The sequence below is a fragment of the Phocoena sinus genome, chromosome 7, assembly GCF_008692025.1.
Source record: "Phocoena sinus isolate mPhoSin1 chromosome 7, mPhoSin1.pri, whole genome shotgun sequence".
NCBI lineage: Eukaryota > Metazoa > Chordata > Mammalia > Artiodactyla > Phocoenidae > Phocoena > Phocoena sinus.
In genome coordinates this window covers 56,233,519-56,247,879 of record NC_045769.1, presented here as the reverse complement: position 1 = coordinate 56,247,879, position 14,361 = coordinate 56,233,519, and the positions used below count along the sequence as shown (strand labels likewise).

Below are 14,361 nucleotides of genomic sequence, written 5' to 3'. Positions count from 1 at the left end.
GGTTGAGAGTCCGCCTGCCGATGCAGGGGACACGGGTTCGTGCCCCAGTCTGGGAAGATCCCACATGCCACGGAGCGGCTGGGCCCGTAAGCCATGGCCGCTGAGCCTGCGCGTCCGGAGCCTGTGCTCCGCAACGGGAGAGGCCACAACAGTGAAAGGCCCGCGTACCACAAAAAAATGAGAAAAGTCAACGTGAAAATTCTGTCCCCATAGGCATCCAGCACTTTGCACAGGCACCAAAAATAAGCGTGTAAAAGGAACTTGTATAGCTATGAACTGTGTACCTTCATAACTTCCCTAGATATGCATATTCGTTGAAAAAGAGACAATGGAAGTGTGCTGCCATGGCTTTCAGAAAAGACAGGAAACTTTCAGAAGGAAAACTATGAAAGGTAATTAGGAAATTGAGAATTGTTGGGAGGTGGTGAGGAATGGGATTAGGCTGTCACGGCAGATTAATGCGCCCCCGTATTTCACTTCTGGGACCTGGCTGAAAGCGACAAGATGGGTTTTCATTCCCAAGAAATGAGTACAAGAGATTATGCTAGAAATGAATAGAAGAAGTCTCCTAGGAGAATATACTACAAAGCTGCTCGGTACTGATATTTAATCATCAGGGGCAGCTGTAATAGGGAGGGCGCTGAGTGGGAAACGCTGTCCCCGGAGAAAACAGGAGAGCGGTGTTAGAGTAATTTCAAAGCACTGTGGGATCGCTGCCCTGGCTACCTATCGATCATTCACTGCACGCACTCCAATACTTTAAAATTAAGAATAAAGCATGAAAATGCAAAGGTTCACTTATCAGAAAGGCTAAGAGAATAAATCATACTGTGCTATAACTAAAATCACAACTTTTTATTGTAGAGGCATTTTGCATTTTATATAGTAATTTGTCCCTTGCTAAATGTCTCGTTTCTTTATAGCCTTATATAGGAAAAAAGGTAGCATATGCTTTGCCACATAATAATTGGTGCATTTAAATCCCATTTCCAAATCACTTGAAAGGTTGGAGTTAGACTGAGTACTTTAAGGAAAGGGACTATTATACTTCCCACACAATGCCTAGCACAGTGCTTCGCACTTAGAGAGCACTCAATTAATGGGGAGTAAATAAGGAAATAAGGATATAGATTTCTTTCTAGGGATTTTCCTAAACAATGGCACACTTGCTGAATAAATCTTATTCTAATCAATAAAAAGGTAGTTCCTTCATCATGATGTAAAAAGGTCTCTTTCAGCATTTATTGAAAAAAATTTTAACTGAGGTTGCATGGTGGTGGCCTTTGGTGTTCTAAGTTCAAAAGTGACTCTGTCAGTTAAGAGGCAGGGCTGACGGACATCCCATGAGCTGGTAACTTGTGTACAAGATCGGTCATTGTGAGGAAACACGTCAGACCATCTTGGAACAGGTAGATTTGATCATGTGGTATGAGGATGCAAAAAAAATTTTGAATTCTGGTATCAGAGACTTAATATCTATCTCATATGTGTGAAAGCTGTTCATTATAATACAAGTCACTTGAAATTTGGGGACCTCAGTTTCCAATTTCTAAAAATTAAGGCACTGAAAAATATGACTACCAAGGTCTAGTTGTGTTCTATGAGTTTTTTGGCTCCACATCTTGAGTTTTTGGATGTCAAAATATATCTTAGTTTTCCAGAGTTCACATATATGGCAAGTCAGCCGATAAACTGGAAGCTCAAAGGGCTAAAATAAATATCACAAAGTCATGAAAGAGAGTAGAATAAAGTAGTTAAAGAATGGTTTTTGGAGTCAGATAGCCCAGGTCCAAACACCACTCTGCCACATGCTGGATGTATGAATTTGGGCAAGTTATTTACTTTCCTGAGGCCCAGTTCCCTCTGTAAAATGGAGACAAAAGTATCTATATACAAGGATGTTGATGAGCACTTGAGATAGTAAACAACAAATAAACTGTAGTTCTTCTTATTGTCTCAGGGACCATTCATTGCAAAGAACAGAAATGAATTAGAACCAGCTTCACTAAAAAACAAAAACAAAACAAAACAAAACAAAAACCCATTGACTAAATGATGCCAGGAGCTCTGAGTAAGGCCCATTGTCACAAGTATGGCTGGGTCTCTTGGAAATAGGAGTAGAGATATGGAAAACCAGGGATCAAGTCTGCTTTTTCTCTGTCTTTCTCTAGGATAGTATAATCTCTGCTTCTCTCTGAATGTTGGCTTGCTTCTTCTCTCCCTGCAGATTTGCTTTCTTGTTTATCCACTTGGGACGTGGTCAACACAGCTTTCCCCAAATGGCAGCCTCAGCTTCCAAGTCTATGTGCAGCTTAGACCTCAACAGCTAACTGAGTCAATATCATGGTAATCCAAGTCCAAATTCCTGGGAGATAAAATATGATTAGCTGGGTTTGGATTAGATGTGTACTCTTGGTCCAAACAGCTAAGAGGTCAACTAGCAAGGAGGGCTGGCTCTCTCAGTGTGACACAGAGGCTGTCTCCAGGCCAGGGGCTGTTATCTGGGTACATATATTGTGCACTTGACTCTTAAAAGAACCCACAAGGTGCTCACTCTTGTTTTATAGATACAATTCTTTGTGCATAAGTGGCAGAACGGTAGGTGGCTGGAGGGAGGCTGCTAGAGGAAGACACAGTGACAGTGATGCCACTGGCCTCAGAGAGAGGTATCCTAAAATAATAATAGCAATGAAATGCAGGCACAGGGGCTCAAACCTAAAAACTCGTCAGACCCTATAATGAAAGTGTGCACAGTTTACCATTCAGTAGGCCCCAGGGACACTATTGTTTTTAGTACAACATCAAACCGATGTGTGTAAAAACTGTTTTAGGGCTTCCCTGGTGGCACAGTGGTTGAGAGTCCGCCTGCCGATGCAGGGGACACGGGTTTGTGCCCCGGTCCAGGAAGATCCCACATGCCGCAGAGCGGCTGGGCCCATGAGCCATGGCCGCTGAGCCTGCGCGTCCGGAGCCTGTGCTCCGCAACAGGAGAAGCCACAACAGTGAGAGGCCCGCATACCGCAAAAAACAAACAAAAAAAAAAACCTGTGTTTTATAATAATCTTATGAAAGGTTGAACTTGTTGAAGAAATCAGGAAACTTTGTTGAAAGGCAATATTAAAATGGTTAAAACGTCATCCATTCATGCATTTGTCATTCATTCATTCACTCAGCAAACATTCCTTGTGGTTTTATCATGCTGCTGGTACTCGTACACATCACGGGGACTCAAGAAGAGGGGAGACACACCGGTAAATCAGCAACTAACATGGTGTGAGATGCACACTGGTTTTTTTTTTTTTTGCGGTACGCGGGCCTCTCACCGTTGTGGCCTCTCCTGTTGCGGAGCACAGGCTCCGGACGCGCAGGCTCAGTGGCCTAGCCACTTCACGGCATGTGGGATATTCCCGGACCGGGGCATGAACCCACGTCCCCTGCATTGGCAGGCGGACTCTCAACCACTGCGCCACCAGGGAAGCCCAATGCACACTTTTGAAAAACTATAGCCAGGGAATGATGTGGGCACAGAAAATTGACAAGGGGAAGGTACATCAGAGATAGAACCCTGGGGGGGGTGCTTTTAGAGGAGTTTGGGGGAAAGAAGAAGAGGAAGGGCATTCTGGGCAGGGGACCTGCCGACTCGGAGCAGAGAGAAGGGAACTAGCCGGACCCCACAGAGCACTTTAAGTAGCCCCTTGTGTCTGGAACCTGGATGCCTGGGTCGGGGTGGGATGACAAGGAGTGACTGCTGGGCCAGAGGAATGGGCAGGAGCCTGATTGAAAAGGGCCTTAAGGGCTAAACTAAGGAATCTGAACATTATCCTGAAAGTTACAAGAGGCCAGTGAACATCTTTTAAGCAGGGGAGTGATCTGATCAGCTCTGTGAATTATAAAGAGCATTCTGGAGCGCCAAGGGGGAAAGACTGGAGGAGAAGAGTTAGGCTGTTGGTTGTAGCAATCCAGGAGGGATGCAAAAGAAGCAGTGGTTACTTTAAGAATGCAGAGATGTCGACTTTGGGGGGCGCTAAGGAGGGAATCTGGGTGACTTGTGGATTTCTGGCGGTGCCATTCACTGGGATAGAGAATAAGAGAAAAAGGGAGAGACTGGGATTGGGGTGACTATGAGACTTCAAATAGGAGGTGCTCCTCAAGCAGCTGGAATAAGTGTGTGGAGTTAAGCAGAGAATTATGGTCCAAAGGTATGGGCTTGGGGCTGAGCAGCAGGTGGGTGGAGGTCCAGCGAGAAGGATAAAACGTGGAGCAAAAGAACAGGAGAGAACACGTCCAGCGAAGTCTGGGGCAGGAGGAGAGAGGCCTTGAAGCAAACTGAGAAGAAAGACTAGAAAGGTGGAGGGAAGGTGTTCCTCTCCCAGACAAAGGAAGAGAGAGAGAGCTCTAGGAAGGAGGAAGAGCTCTAGTGGCAAAATGTGTCTCATAGCAAGAAGGGTCAAGAAAGAAGGACAGTAAGAGTGTCCAACAGCTTTGGGACAAGGGGTTGTTCATTGGTGGCACTACTGAGGGCCGCTCCCCTGGTGGGCAGAACTGGAAGCCACCTGGGAGGGAGGTGAAGACAAGGAACAGACAACTTTCCAAGAAGATTGGCTGGAAAGGAAAGAAGAGAAATAGAGCAGAAGCTCGAGGGAGAAGCGAGATGGAGGTGGGGTTTTTCAGGATGGGGGACAACTGTTCATATTGTTAGGATGCTGAGAGCCAGTAGACAGGGGAAGGAAGATACGGGGTAGAGAAAGGAAGATTGATGGAGCAAGGTCCCAGAGGAGGGAGGGAGAAAGGATCCAAGGCCGAGGTAGAAGGATTAGCCTCACATATGAGGAAGGACAGCCCTTTCACTGAGATAGGAGGGAAGGAGGAAAGGATGGGGCCAGACAGATAAGTTTGTTCGTGGCAGGGGAGGAAATTGAGGGAGTTCTCGATTGATGGCCTCAATTTTCTCAGTGAAGGAGGAAGCAAGGTGATCTGCTGAGTGGCGCGGGGGAGGGGGGTAGAATGGGAGGTGGTTTAGGAAGAGAGAACATTTGGTACCTATAACCGCTGACAACAGTGGGGGATGGAACCGGCTAGGGACCCAGAAAGATTGGTGGGGAGTACTGAGCACCTAGCCAAGTTGGGAGAATATATATTGGGTATGCCCTAAACTCACAACTGTGACACTTTCTCCCAAAGCCTTTAAAAGTCTAGACAGAAGAGCAAGAAATTAAATTGCTAGATTGAGGCCAGGGCTGAGTTTTTTGCAGAGTGACTGTCACAGAAAGGTAAGAGGGTCAAGAAATTATAGGACATGGAGAAGAGCAGTTTGAAGTGATGGGCTACTGCATTCAAGGCAGATAGAGGGACACAAAATCAACATTCATCTGCGAGATCAGGAGCAAATAGAAGGGCCCAGGACCCCAAGGCCTCAGTAGGTAGGTGTTTTGGGGAACAAAACAAGTGACGAGCTGAAAGGTACCAGCTGACACACAGTGGGCTGCTGGGGTTTCAGATTATAGAGGCAGACCTGCTCCACAGGCTTGGAAATTGGTCATCTGACAGCTGATCTTACCTCTTTCTTGAAGTTTTCCTTAGTCCCTCCATCCCCAAACGTTTTTCTCTAGCCTCTGAAGTCTCATATCAATTTGTTTGCAGACAGGTAGCAAAAAGCACATTAAACTGTAACCTCAATATGAGAGCCAGGAGACCTGGGTTTTGGTCTTATCTCCAGCACCCATAAGTTCTGTAGCCTTGGCCACATTGTGAGCCACCAAGCAATGGCTATCTGGACCAGTCCTACTTGCTTAAGGACAGATTATTTTGTCCATGAGCATTACGTGCCTCACATCACCTGCATTGGTGGAATTCCTTTGTTTCCCACCGTTCTGTAGGATGAGGCCTGGCAGGACCAGGGACCCTCTGCCTTCTGTGTCACTCTATTTCACTGTGGTTTCTACATACCCAACATCAAAAGAACCTGGAAGAAATTCTATTGAGGAAGGAAGAGATCTTTTGCTTCATAAAATTTCAACTTTTATTTTAATAGTCTCAAAACCAGCTTGCAAGAGTAGCAAATCCAAGAAACTTATAATGCCATGAAGGCAGACATTCTGGGAGAAAAAAAAATAGACCTTTTAAAATCTGAGCTTTGTTATCTGACTGAGGTCAGCAGAGACAGACCAAATCAACAAGCATGACATGAAGGGCAAATTTGCAATTAAAAGAATAGGAATTATAAAGATGGATGAGCCCCGTTGACACACGCACCCAAGCCTGCGTGGCCTTGGCCTCGGATGCCAGAAATTAATGCTTTACTCTTTAGCATTCGTCACCTTTGGCTCATAACAGAAAGGCAAATGCATTAAAATAACAACAATTAGAACACTTACTTAGCTTGGAAAGCATTGTTGGTTCCCCTGTGGTCGAGGTCATGACACAGGCATCCCACAATCACCGCTAAAATTTCCACCTCGGTCAGAATCTCTTGAAACCCGGCGGTCTGGGAAGATGGGAAAACGGCAAGAGTCACTGCTCAGGGCAGGCAGGATGGATAAGGCTCGTCTGCTGAGCAGCCATCAGCTCTGTTTTCATACCCACGTCATTCAAGGGAATGATTAACTGCCACCCCTTGTGGGTGAGTTGGGTGGTCAGTTGCACAGCCCAGGGTCCCCAAGGTGATGAATTAGCTTCACTGGCTGGCACACCAGGACAGAGTTCAGACTCTTTTGTTCCCTCTTTGAAGAAGAGGCTGTGCTGTCCAGATACAGTGACAGTTTGGCAAAGGCCCAGAGCAAAATGCGTTTTGTGATTCGACATTTCAAAATGATGAGCGTCTAGGGGTAGGGGGGAGAAGGGGCTGTGAATTTAGAGAATGCTATATCCACCAGATGCCATTCAAATGAAAGCAGGCAAAGAAAACCCCCCTTTAAAACATATATATATTTTAAAAAGCAACTTAGAAGTACTCAAACTATTACATGATGATATCTTAGCAGTTATCTTGTAAAAATCTTAATTCATATTAGCTTGGAGGACAGATTAAATTTATACGGATAGCAAGGCAGTGAGTGTCTTGAAAACTAGAATTTGGCAGGGGATTAGGCAACCTAGAATGAGGATCAGGTGCAGTATCCATTACATGGAATACTTTTTCTATTACCCTCTGGTAGCTTGCTCATGAAATGCATAGGTGTGGTGTAATATCTTTGGGGAGCAGTGTGATGTAATTATATAATCAGGAGCCAAAATGGTTCTCTGGTTCCTGCTGTCCTTTCATTAGTTTAGAAGAGAAAGTGAACTTATGGAAAAGCAGGTCTATGTATTTTCTTGATCTAAGGCCTTTATGTCTCCCCCTTTTACTTTGTAAGTCTCCCATTTCATTACTTGTTAAAATCTTTATCAGAGGGCAGGAGGGGAAAGGTAGAGTTCAAATTGCTTCCCTTTGCCCGCGTGTTTTTTCTCCACATCTAATATCACTAGCTAGTATCCTAAGGCACTTCTCTTAGAGCAATAAACACTTTGTTTTTTAGTTAATTATGTTTTTATTGCAGAAATAACTGAATGATAAAGTTTCTGTGTTGACAATTTTAAAAGACTGAGTCGGGTCCACTGATACACTTAGAAATATGTATAATTTCATTTGCATAGCAAATGGGAATGTTAATAAATTATCTGGGGAGGATAAAGTAGCTGTGTTTAAAGCTGTGTTTGCCCTTCATTTTAAAATTTGGAGCTGGCTGTTGGCTTTAAGTTAATTTTATTCTATTTAAGACATTACCTGTAATAGTTTTTAAAAATTCAAGTTGTAGTAAGAGACTTAGAACCAAAAACAATGGTCCCTCATCCTTCCCCTATCATGATTCCCAAAGACAACCACCTTCAGTTTTCTTTTTTATCTAATTTGGTAGGTATTTTCCTCCATATTTCTGTATAATAGACACATATTATTAGCACTTGGTTATTCATCCTTCCTGTGTGCCCAACACTGTCCTAAAAGAATTACAACCGTTTAACTTACTTAATTCTCATAACAGACCTGTGATGTAGGAATTTTATTATCCACCAGTTCAGATGAGGTAACTGAGGCACAAAGAAACTTATGTGCCCTGGGTCTCAGACAGTGCCTACCTGATTGTCACTCTAAATATTATTTGCTGTGGAGCCAGTTAGGTATCCAATTATTGTTTCCTTTGTTATGTAAATGTTTTCATTTCCTGGAGTTAAGATTTCTTTGAACATCTAAGTCGACTCACATCCTGTACAACTCTCCAGTCACACCTTTTATTAGATCCCTTCCTGTCCCAGGGACTCCCTGCTTTGGCCTGCTGCTGTTCTTTGGTCTGGATTCTCTGTCTGCTGTCAGCTTCTCCCTCCTGGGGTTGGTCTCTTATCTCCTGCATCCCACATCTCTCTCTTTCCTTGTTTTTCTCTCTCAGTTTGCAGGAACACATCTGCCAGTGGCTTCATGAGAAAGGGTGTTAATATTTCTTTTACACCTAGGAAGTTGATTTTTTTGAGGCTTTGCATGACTGAAATGTCTTTAATCTATTCTTCTACTCAATTGTTGGCTTGCCTAACAATTCTGGGTTGCAACATTTTCAGTCAGAATTTCGAAGGGCTGCTCTATTGTTTCCTAACTTCCAAAGTTGCTTTTGGGAAGTATAAATCATTCTTATTCCTAATCCTTTGAATGGTACTTGATCTTCTCTCTTTTAGAACCCTCTATGCCTGGGGTTTGCCAGTTTCACAAAAATCTGCTTTGGTTTGGGACTTTTTCCCCATCACTGCTTGATAAACGCTTTCAATCTGAAGGCTCATTGTCTTCAGTATAATGTTCTTGTAATCTTTTTTTTCTTAATAATTTCTACTTCACTATTTTTTCTGTCCTATTTGGCGCTACAATTGGTTGGAAATTGGATTTCTTGTATTGATTTCCTTCTTTTCTTTTTTTTTTTTTAAACATCTTTATTGGAGTATAATTGCTTTACAATGGTGTGTTAGTTTCTGCTTTATAACAAAGTGAATCAGTTATACATATACATATGTTCCCATATCTCTTCCCTCTTGTGTCTCCCTCCCTCCCGCCCTCCCTATCCCACCCCTCTAGGTGGTCACAAAGCACCGAGCTGATCTCCCTGTGCTATGTGGCTGCTTCCCACTAGCTATCTGTTTTACATTTGGTAGTGTATGTATGTCCATGCCACTCTCTCACTTCGTCCCAGCTTACCCTTCCCCCTCCCCGTGTCCTCAAGTCCATTCTCTATGTCTGTGTCTTTATTCCTGTCCTGCCCCTAGGTTCTTCAGAACCATTTTTTTTTTTTTTTTTTAGATTCCATATATATGTGTTAGCATACAGTATTTGTTTTTCTCTTTCAGACTTACTTCACTCTGTATGACAGACTCTAGGTCCATCCACCTCACTACAAATAACTCAATTTCGTTTCTTTTTATGGCTGAGTATTATTCCATTGTATATATGTGCTACATCTTCTTTATCCATTCATCTGTCAATGGACACTTAGGTTGCTTCCATGTCCTGGCTATTGTAAATAGAGCTGCAATGAACACTGTGGTACAATTTCCTTATTTTCTTGTCTCTTCTTTCCCATTGCCCATATTGACTTTTCTCCCCTTACTTTCCAGGAATAATAATATTTTAAATTTATAAGCATTTTCCTGTCTGCTGCTCCTTTTCTAATAGCATGCTATTCTTCTCTCATGGATGCACTATGGTTTCTTTTTCTTTCTTTTTTTTTTTTTTTTTTTGCGGTATGCGGGCCTCTCACTGTTGTGGCCTCTCCCGTTGTGGAGCACAGGCTCCGGACACGCAGGCTCAGTGGCCATGGCTACGGGCCCAGCCGCTCCGCGGCATGTGGGATCTTCCCGGACCAGGGCACGAACCCGTGTCCCCTGCATCGGCAGGTGGACTCTCAACCACTGCGCCACCAGGGAAGCCCTGGTCTCTTCTTTTGAGGATATTAATTATAATTCCTTGAAATTCTCTTCTGTTCCCTGAATTGTCTGTTTCCTCTGAACTCCTTGTCTCTGTATTTGGTGGTTTCCTCAAATGCCTGATATCCTTGGTAGTCTACTTACTCATGGAAGAGTAAAGCATTGCTACGCTCGCCACACACGCACACTTGGGGATGGTGTCTGTAGATGGCAAACCTCATCCCAGGGTGAGCACACGGCCAGCTGGTCCTGCTGCAGGTCCCCATGTGTCAGTATCTAAACTCACTTCCTCTGGACTTTCCAATCTCGTGCTTGGTAATGGCGTGAGCACAGGTGTTGGCATTCTGAGAAAAGAGTATGTAGCTTCTCACCTTTGAGGATATAGACTTTCACTTCATTCTCTTACTTTCAAAGTGCAGCTCACGCTAACTTTTCTTTAACTGGTATCCCCAAGTCTGGGGTTCAGTTTCTTCGGCAAATACGCTGGCTTCCTGAATAGATGGGGGGAGAGTAGTTCTCTGACTACATGGAGAGGGGATGGAGACTTGGGGACTCAGTGTTTTCATTACCCCCTCCCTCCTGCTCGCCCCATGTTTGTGGTATCTGATGCCTCTGGTTCTTGTTCTGGTTCTTGTGCTTTGACAGCTCCTGGGGGGACATTGTTTCTCAGGTGTACCCCTTCCTCCACTCTCTCCCCCTGAAGGCACTTGGGTTGGACCTTCCTTTTCTTTGTTAATCTACGAACCATCCTCCCTCTTGTTCTCCTTGTTGTTTTGGGATAATTTTTGAAAGGATGAGGGGATATAAATGTCTTTCTCTGTCATTTCTGTCACCTTGAAAAGGTAAGTCAGTTTCGTTGGGTTTGGATCTTGCTACTACTAAGTAAATCCTAAAAGTCCCTCAAGTATGAAATAATTATCCGTGATACTCTGGAAATCAGTGTTGTAAACACAATGACAATGCACTGAAATTTAGAGAGATTGCTGCCTGTGAAAATGCTACTGTTTAGAACTAGCTGATGAATTAGAACAGTAAGAATAGAGGTGGGATAATGTCAAAATAAGGTAATTCAGCTAGAAATTTAATTGGAAGATAAAATCGAATGCCATCTAATAGACTCACGTTCAGAATCCCGAATCACTGTTACGCCATTGGTTATCACGCATTGTATGATATGATGGACTATGTTTTGCTGTAAAGTTCTATGCAGCCACTCCTGCCACCCCCACTACCCCGTCCCTTCTTGGAAACCCAGCATCTAGCTCTTAAACTATTTGTATCATCGATACTTTTTTTTTTTTTTTTTTTTTTTGCGGTACGCGGGCCTCTCACTGTCGTGGCCTCTCCCGTTGCGGAGCATAGGCTCCGGATGCGCACGCTCAGCGGCCATGGCTCACAGGCCCAGTCGCTCCGCGGCATGTGGGATCTTCTCGGGCCGGGGCACGAACCCACGTCCCCTGCATCGGCAGGCGGACTCTCAACCACTGCGCCACCAGGGAAGCCCTCATCGATACTTTTGAGAGTTTAATAAAAGCCACGGAACTTCTCCTCCGAAATTACTCTATGATTTTATGGTGTTCAAAGAACATGGAGCCCACCCCTGGATCCTTGGAATAAAGAATACCTGAAGTACAGCACACACACCATCACACGAAACATATTTACCTCTCTTGACTGTGGTGCCTGAGTTACTGAAGCAGCACCTATCTCTTGACTGTGACTTAAAGCTGCCTGGTAAGTGGTTTCTGAGAATCGTCATGCCTGAAAAGTATCCACCTGCCACTAAGTGTCCCTTTGCCCCTCCCCACCTTCATCCACCTTCTTTCTAGTCCTATCCATTCTGACCTACACTTTACACACACTGAGGAGAAAAAGTCAACTGCCACTGAAGACAATATACTTTCAAAAGAGAACAGAGTGGCAGTAGGAAGTATATTTTAATGTGTTTCTCCTATGCTTAATTCTATTTTATTTTCAAATAAAATGATATATTTGCTGCTCCTGATCCAATAATTATGGGTTTTATTGACCACTACTTCATTCTATCCTCTCACCTGTATTCCCCCATGGTCCATATCAGAAATATATAGGTATATGGTAAAGCAGTGAATACCATATACCTAAGTAAAGAGATAGCCATGGCATATAGAGCTAGTTCCCATGTCACCCTCTCCAGAAAAGCCTGTGACTACCCTCTGAGCAGGTCTCCTGTGACAGTCCTTCACTGGGTTAAATGTATACTGGGATAACCTTATTCCCAGCCATTAGAGCATATAATCACTGGAACGCCAAAGGACCCAAACAATAAGACTGATTTGAAGGGTTTCTTAAACTACCCAGTAGTTTCCTATCACTTAGTCAACATAAAATTTAAACCAGTGAGGATGTGCATCAAAATATTACCAGTAGTGGGATCACAGATGACTTAAAATTTTTTCCTTTGTGCCCAAAATTTCCATAAAGAATGTTTATTCATTAGAATACATATACATTATATGTGTGTAGGTAAATTCTTTTTTGTTTTAGAAGTAAGCCCATGTTTCATCAACATGTCCTACCTTGGAATAAAACAGTGACATCCTGAAAAGTGTCCATTCATTCATTTATTCATTGAGCAAATGTTGATTCAGCATTTACTCCATTGCAGGCTGGAACAGAGAGCTAAGGAAGACAGGTGCATCTGGCCCTTGTTGCGCATATAGTCTGGTCATGCCTTGTGCCAACCAGAACAGTGCCATGGAGCACCCTTTTCTAGTGAGAAACTCTCCCAACATCGGTTGCAATTTGTCGCAGAAAGTGATGGTGAGAATGGCTAGCTCCTGCTTTGTTTCTGGAGACGGTGCATCATGGTCTGCACGCCCGTTGTCATGTATGCAGCTACAGTGCAGGAATCTGAGAAACTGATGCCAGAAATTCTTCACGTTTCTTTTTGAACTTGGCTATCAGAGGTACTGAATGACGAGGAATTTCCTGGATAATCCTGTTGATTCTGAGATCTGGCAGATGGCAGACTAAGAGGGAGAGAATCCGGTGATATACTGGAAATTCCTAACGGTCCCAGAAATTCCAAACCGAAAAAGGTCCTTGGCTCCAAATGCTCCTCCATGGATGCTGGCAGCCGGCACTGCAGTGGAGGCTTCCACGGATTGGCTGAGGTTAAGAGAGAGCATGATGGGCTTTTGCAGAGCTTTTCTTCTCCCCTTCATCTTTCTCTTTCCTTGGATTAGAAGAGCAAAGAAGACTGCTCAGACCATTCCAAGAGGTTTGGAAGAACATAGTTTCTCAAGGAAGTGCCTTCTCTAGAAGAATCTGCACACCATATCCCTAATCGTGTCATCATGTCTCAACTGATCTAAACATGACTTCATACCTTAGAAGTGATGTGAGCTTGGGGCTGAAAGGTAGCATTTAGAGAAGCATCATTTAATTCCTGGTGTTTCTTAATTTCTGGTATGCAGTGTTGCAGGGGCCCTGTCTGGGCCTTTGTTTGGTATATTATTAAAATCAAATTTACTGTAGCCAAATAATGCTCGTTGAGGGTTTCATTGTAAATACCACATACAAAGTGTGTTGGTCTTCTAAAGAAAGTCCCAAACTACAATGCTGATGGCTGGTCCAGCTGTGCTAGGCCATCCTTCACATGCAGTGTCTATCAGTGAAACTTAGATCTCCTAACAAGGACGGAAGGTTCTGTGAGAAGGGTGCCTCCGTCACCCTCCCAACTCAGCCCATATCCCAGCTGACTGGATCAGAGTGGATCAGAGTAGTAAGAGCATTAAGCCCGCAAGTTTGGGCTTCACGGGCATTTACAGCAAGTCCAGCGTGCTTTATTTTGGGATCTATTTTTTTGCTTCAAGATGGAATGGCCACCTCTCAACATGTAAATCCTGGGGGCAGGCTGATGGATACCAACCTATTCAATTTGCTCCAAAGCAGTGATTTTAGGCAGAGGACTTTCTCAAGCTTTAAGATAGAAGTAGATTTCATTTGCTTACCAAGAGTGCTACGAACAAATTTATGCTTAATGCCATATCCTATCTTCCTTTTAAAAAAGATCCTGTCTTTGCCAACCAGAGATAGTGGGTAATGAAAACACAAGGGGGAGAAGAACAGATATTCACACAAGCGCAACCTTCCATTGCAGGAAAAAACCCTACTGGACAAACCATAGCATCTAGATTTAACGGTCATACTCCCTTGGTGTTTACAGATATGTTTGTCTGCCAATATTTGGGTCTGCTAGGCTGAAAACAAGGCACTTCAGTCCCATTTTCAGGTCCAGACACCAGAACCTTACCAGCTGTTAGGGGACCACCAACCACCAGCACCATGTTTACATGTCTCCTTCACAAAAGCATGCGATAACAACACAAACCAGTTGTAGTCTCTCTGATTTCCACAGGAGTCGGATAGTTTTGATCAAAT

At 43.8% G+C, this 14,361-nt stretch overlaps 1 protein-coding gene across 1 annotated transcript in view; it reads right to left on the bottom strand.

Moving 5' to 3' along the window:
• The window catches only part of PDE11A (phosphodiesterase 11A), a 421,332-nt gene that overhangs the window by 65,859 nt on the left and 341,112 nt on the right, over nucleotides 1–14,361 (bottom strand). Inside the window, exon 13 of the mRNA XM_032637562.1 lies at nucleotides 6,375–6,484. Within this exon, the coding sequence (XP_032493453.1) occupies nucleotides 6,375–6,484 (110 nt within the window). The remainder of the gene's footprint in view (nucleotides 1–6,374; nucleotides 6,485–14,361) is intronic.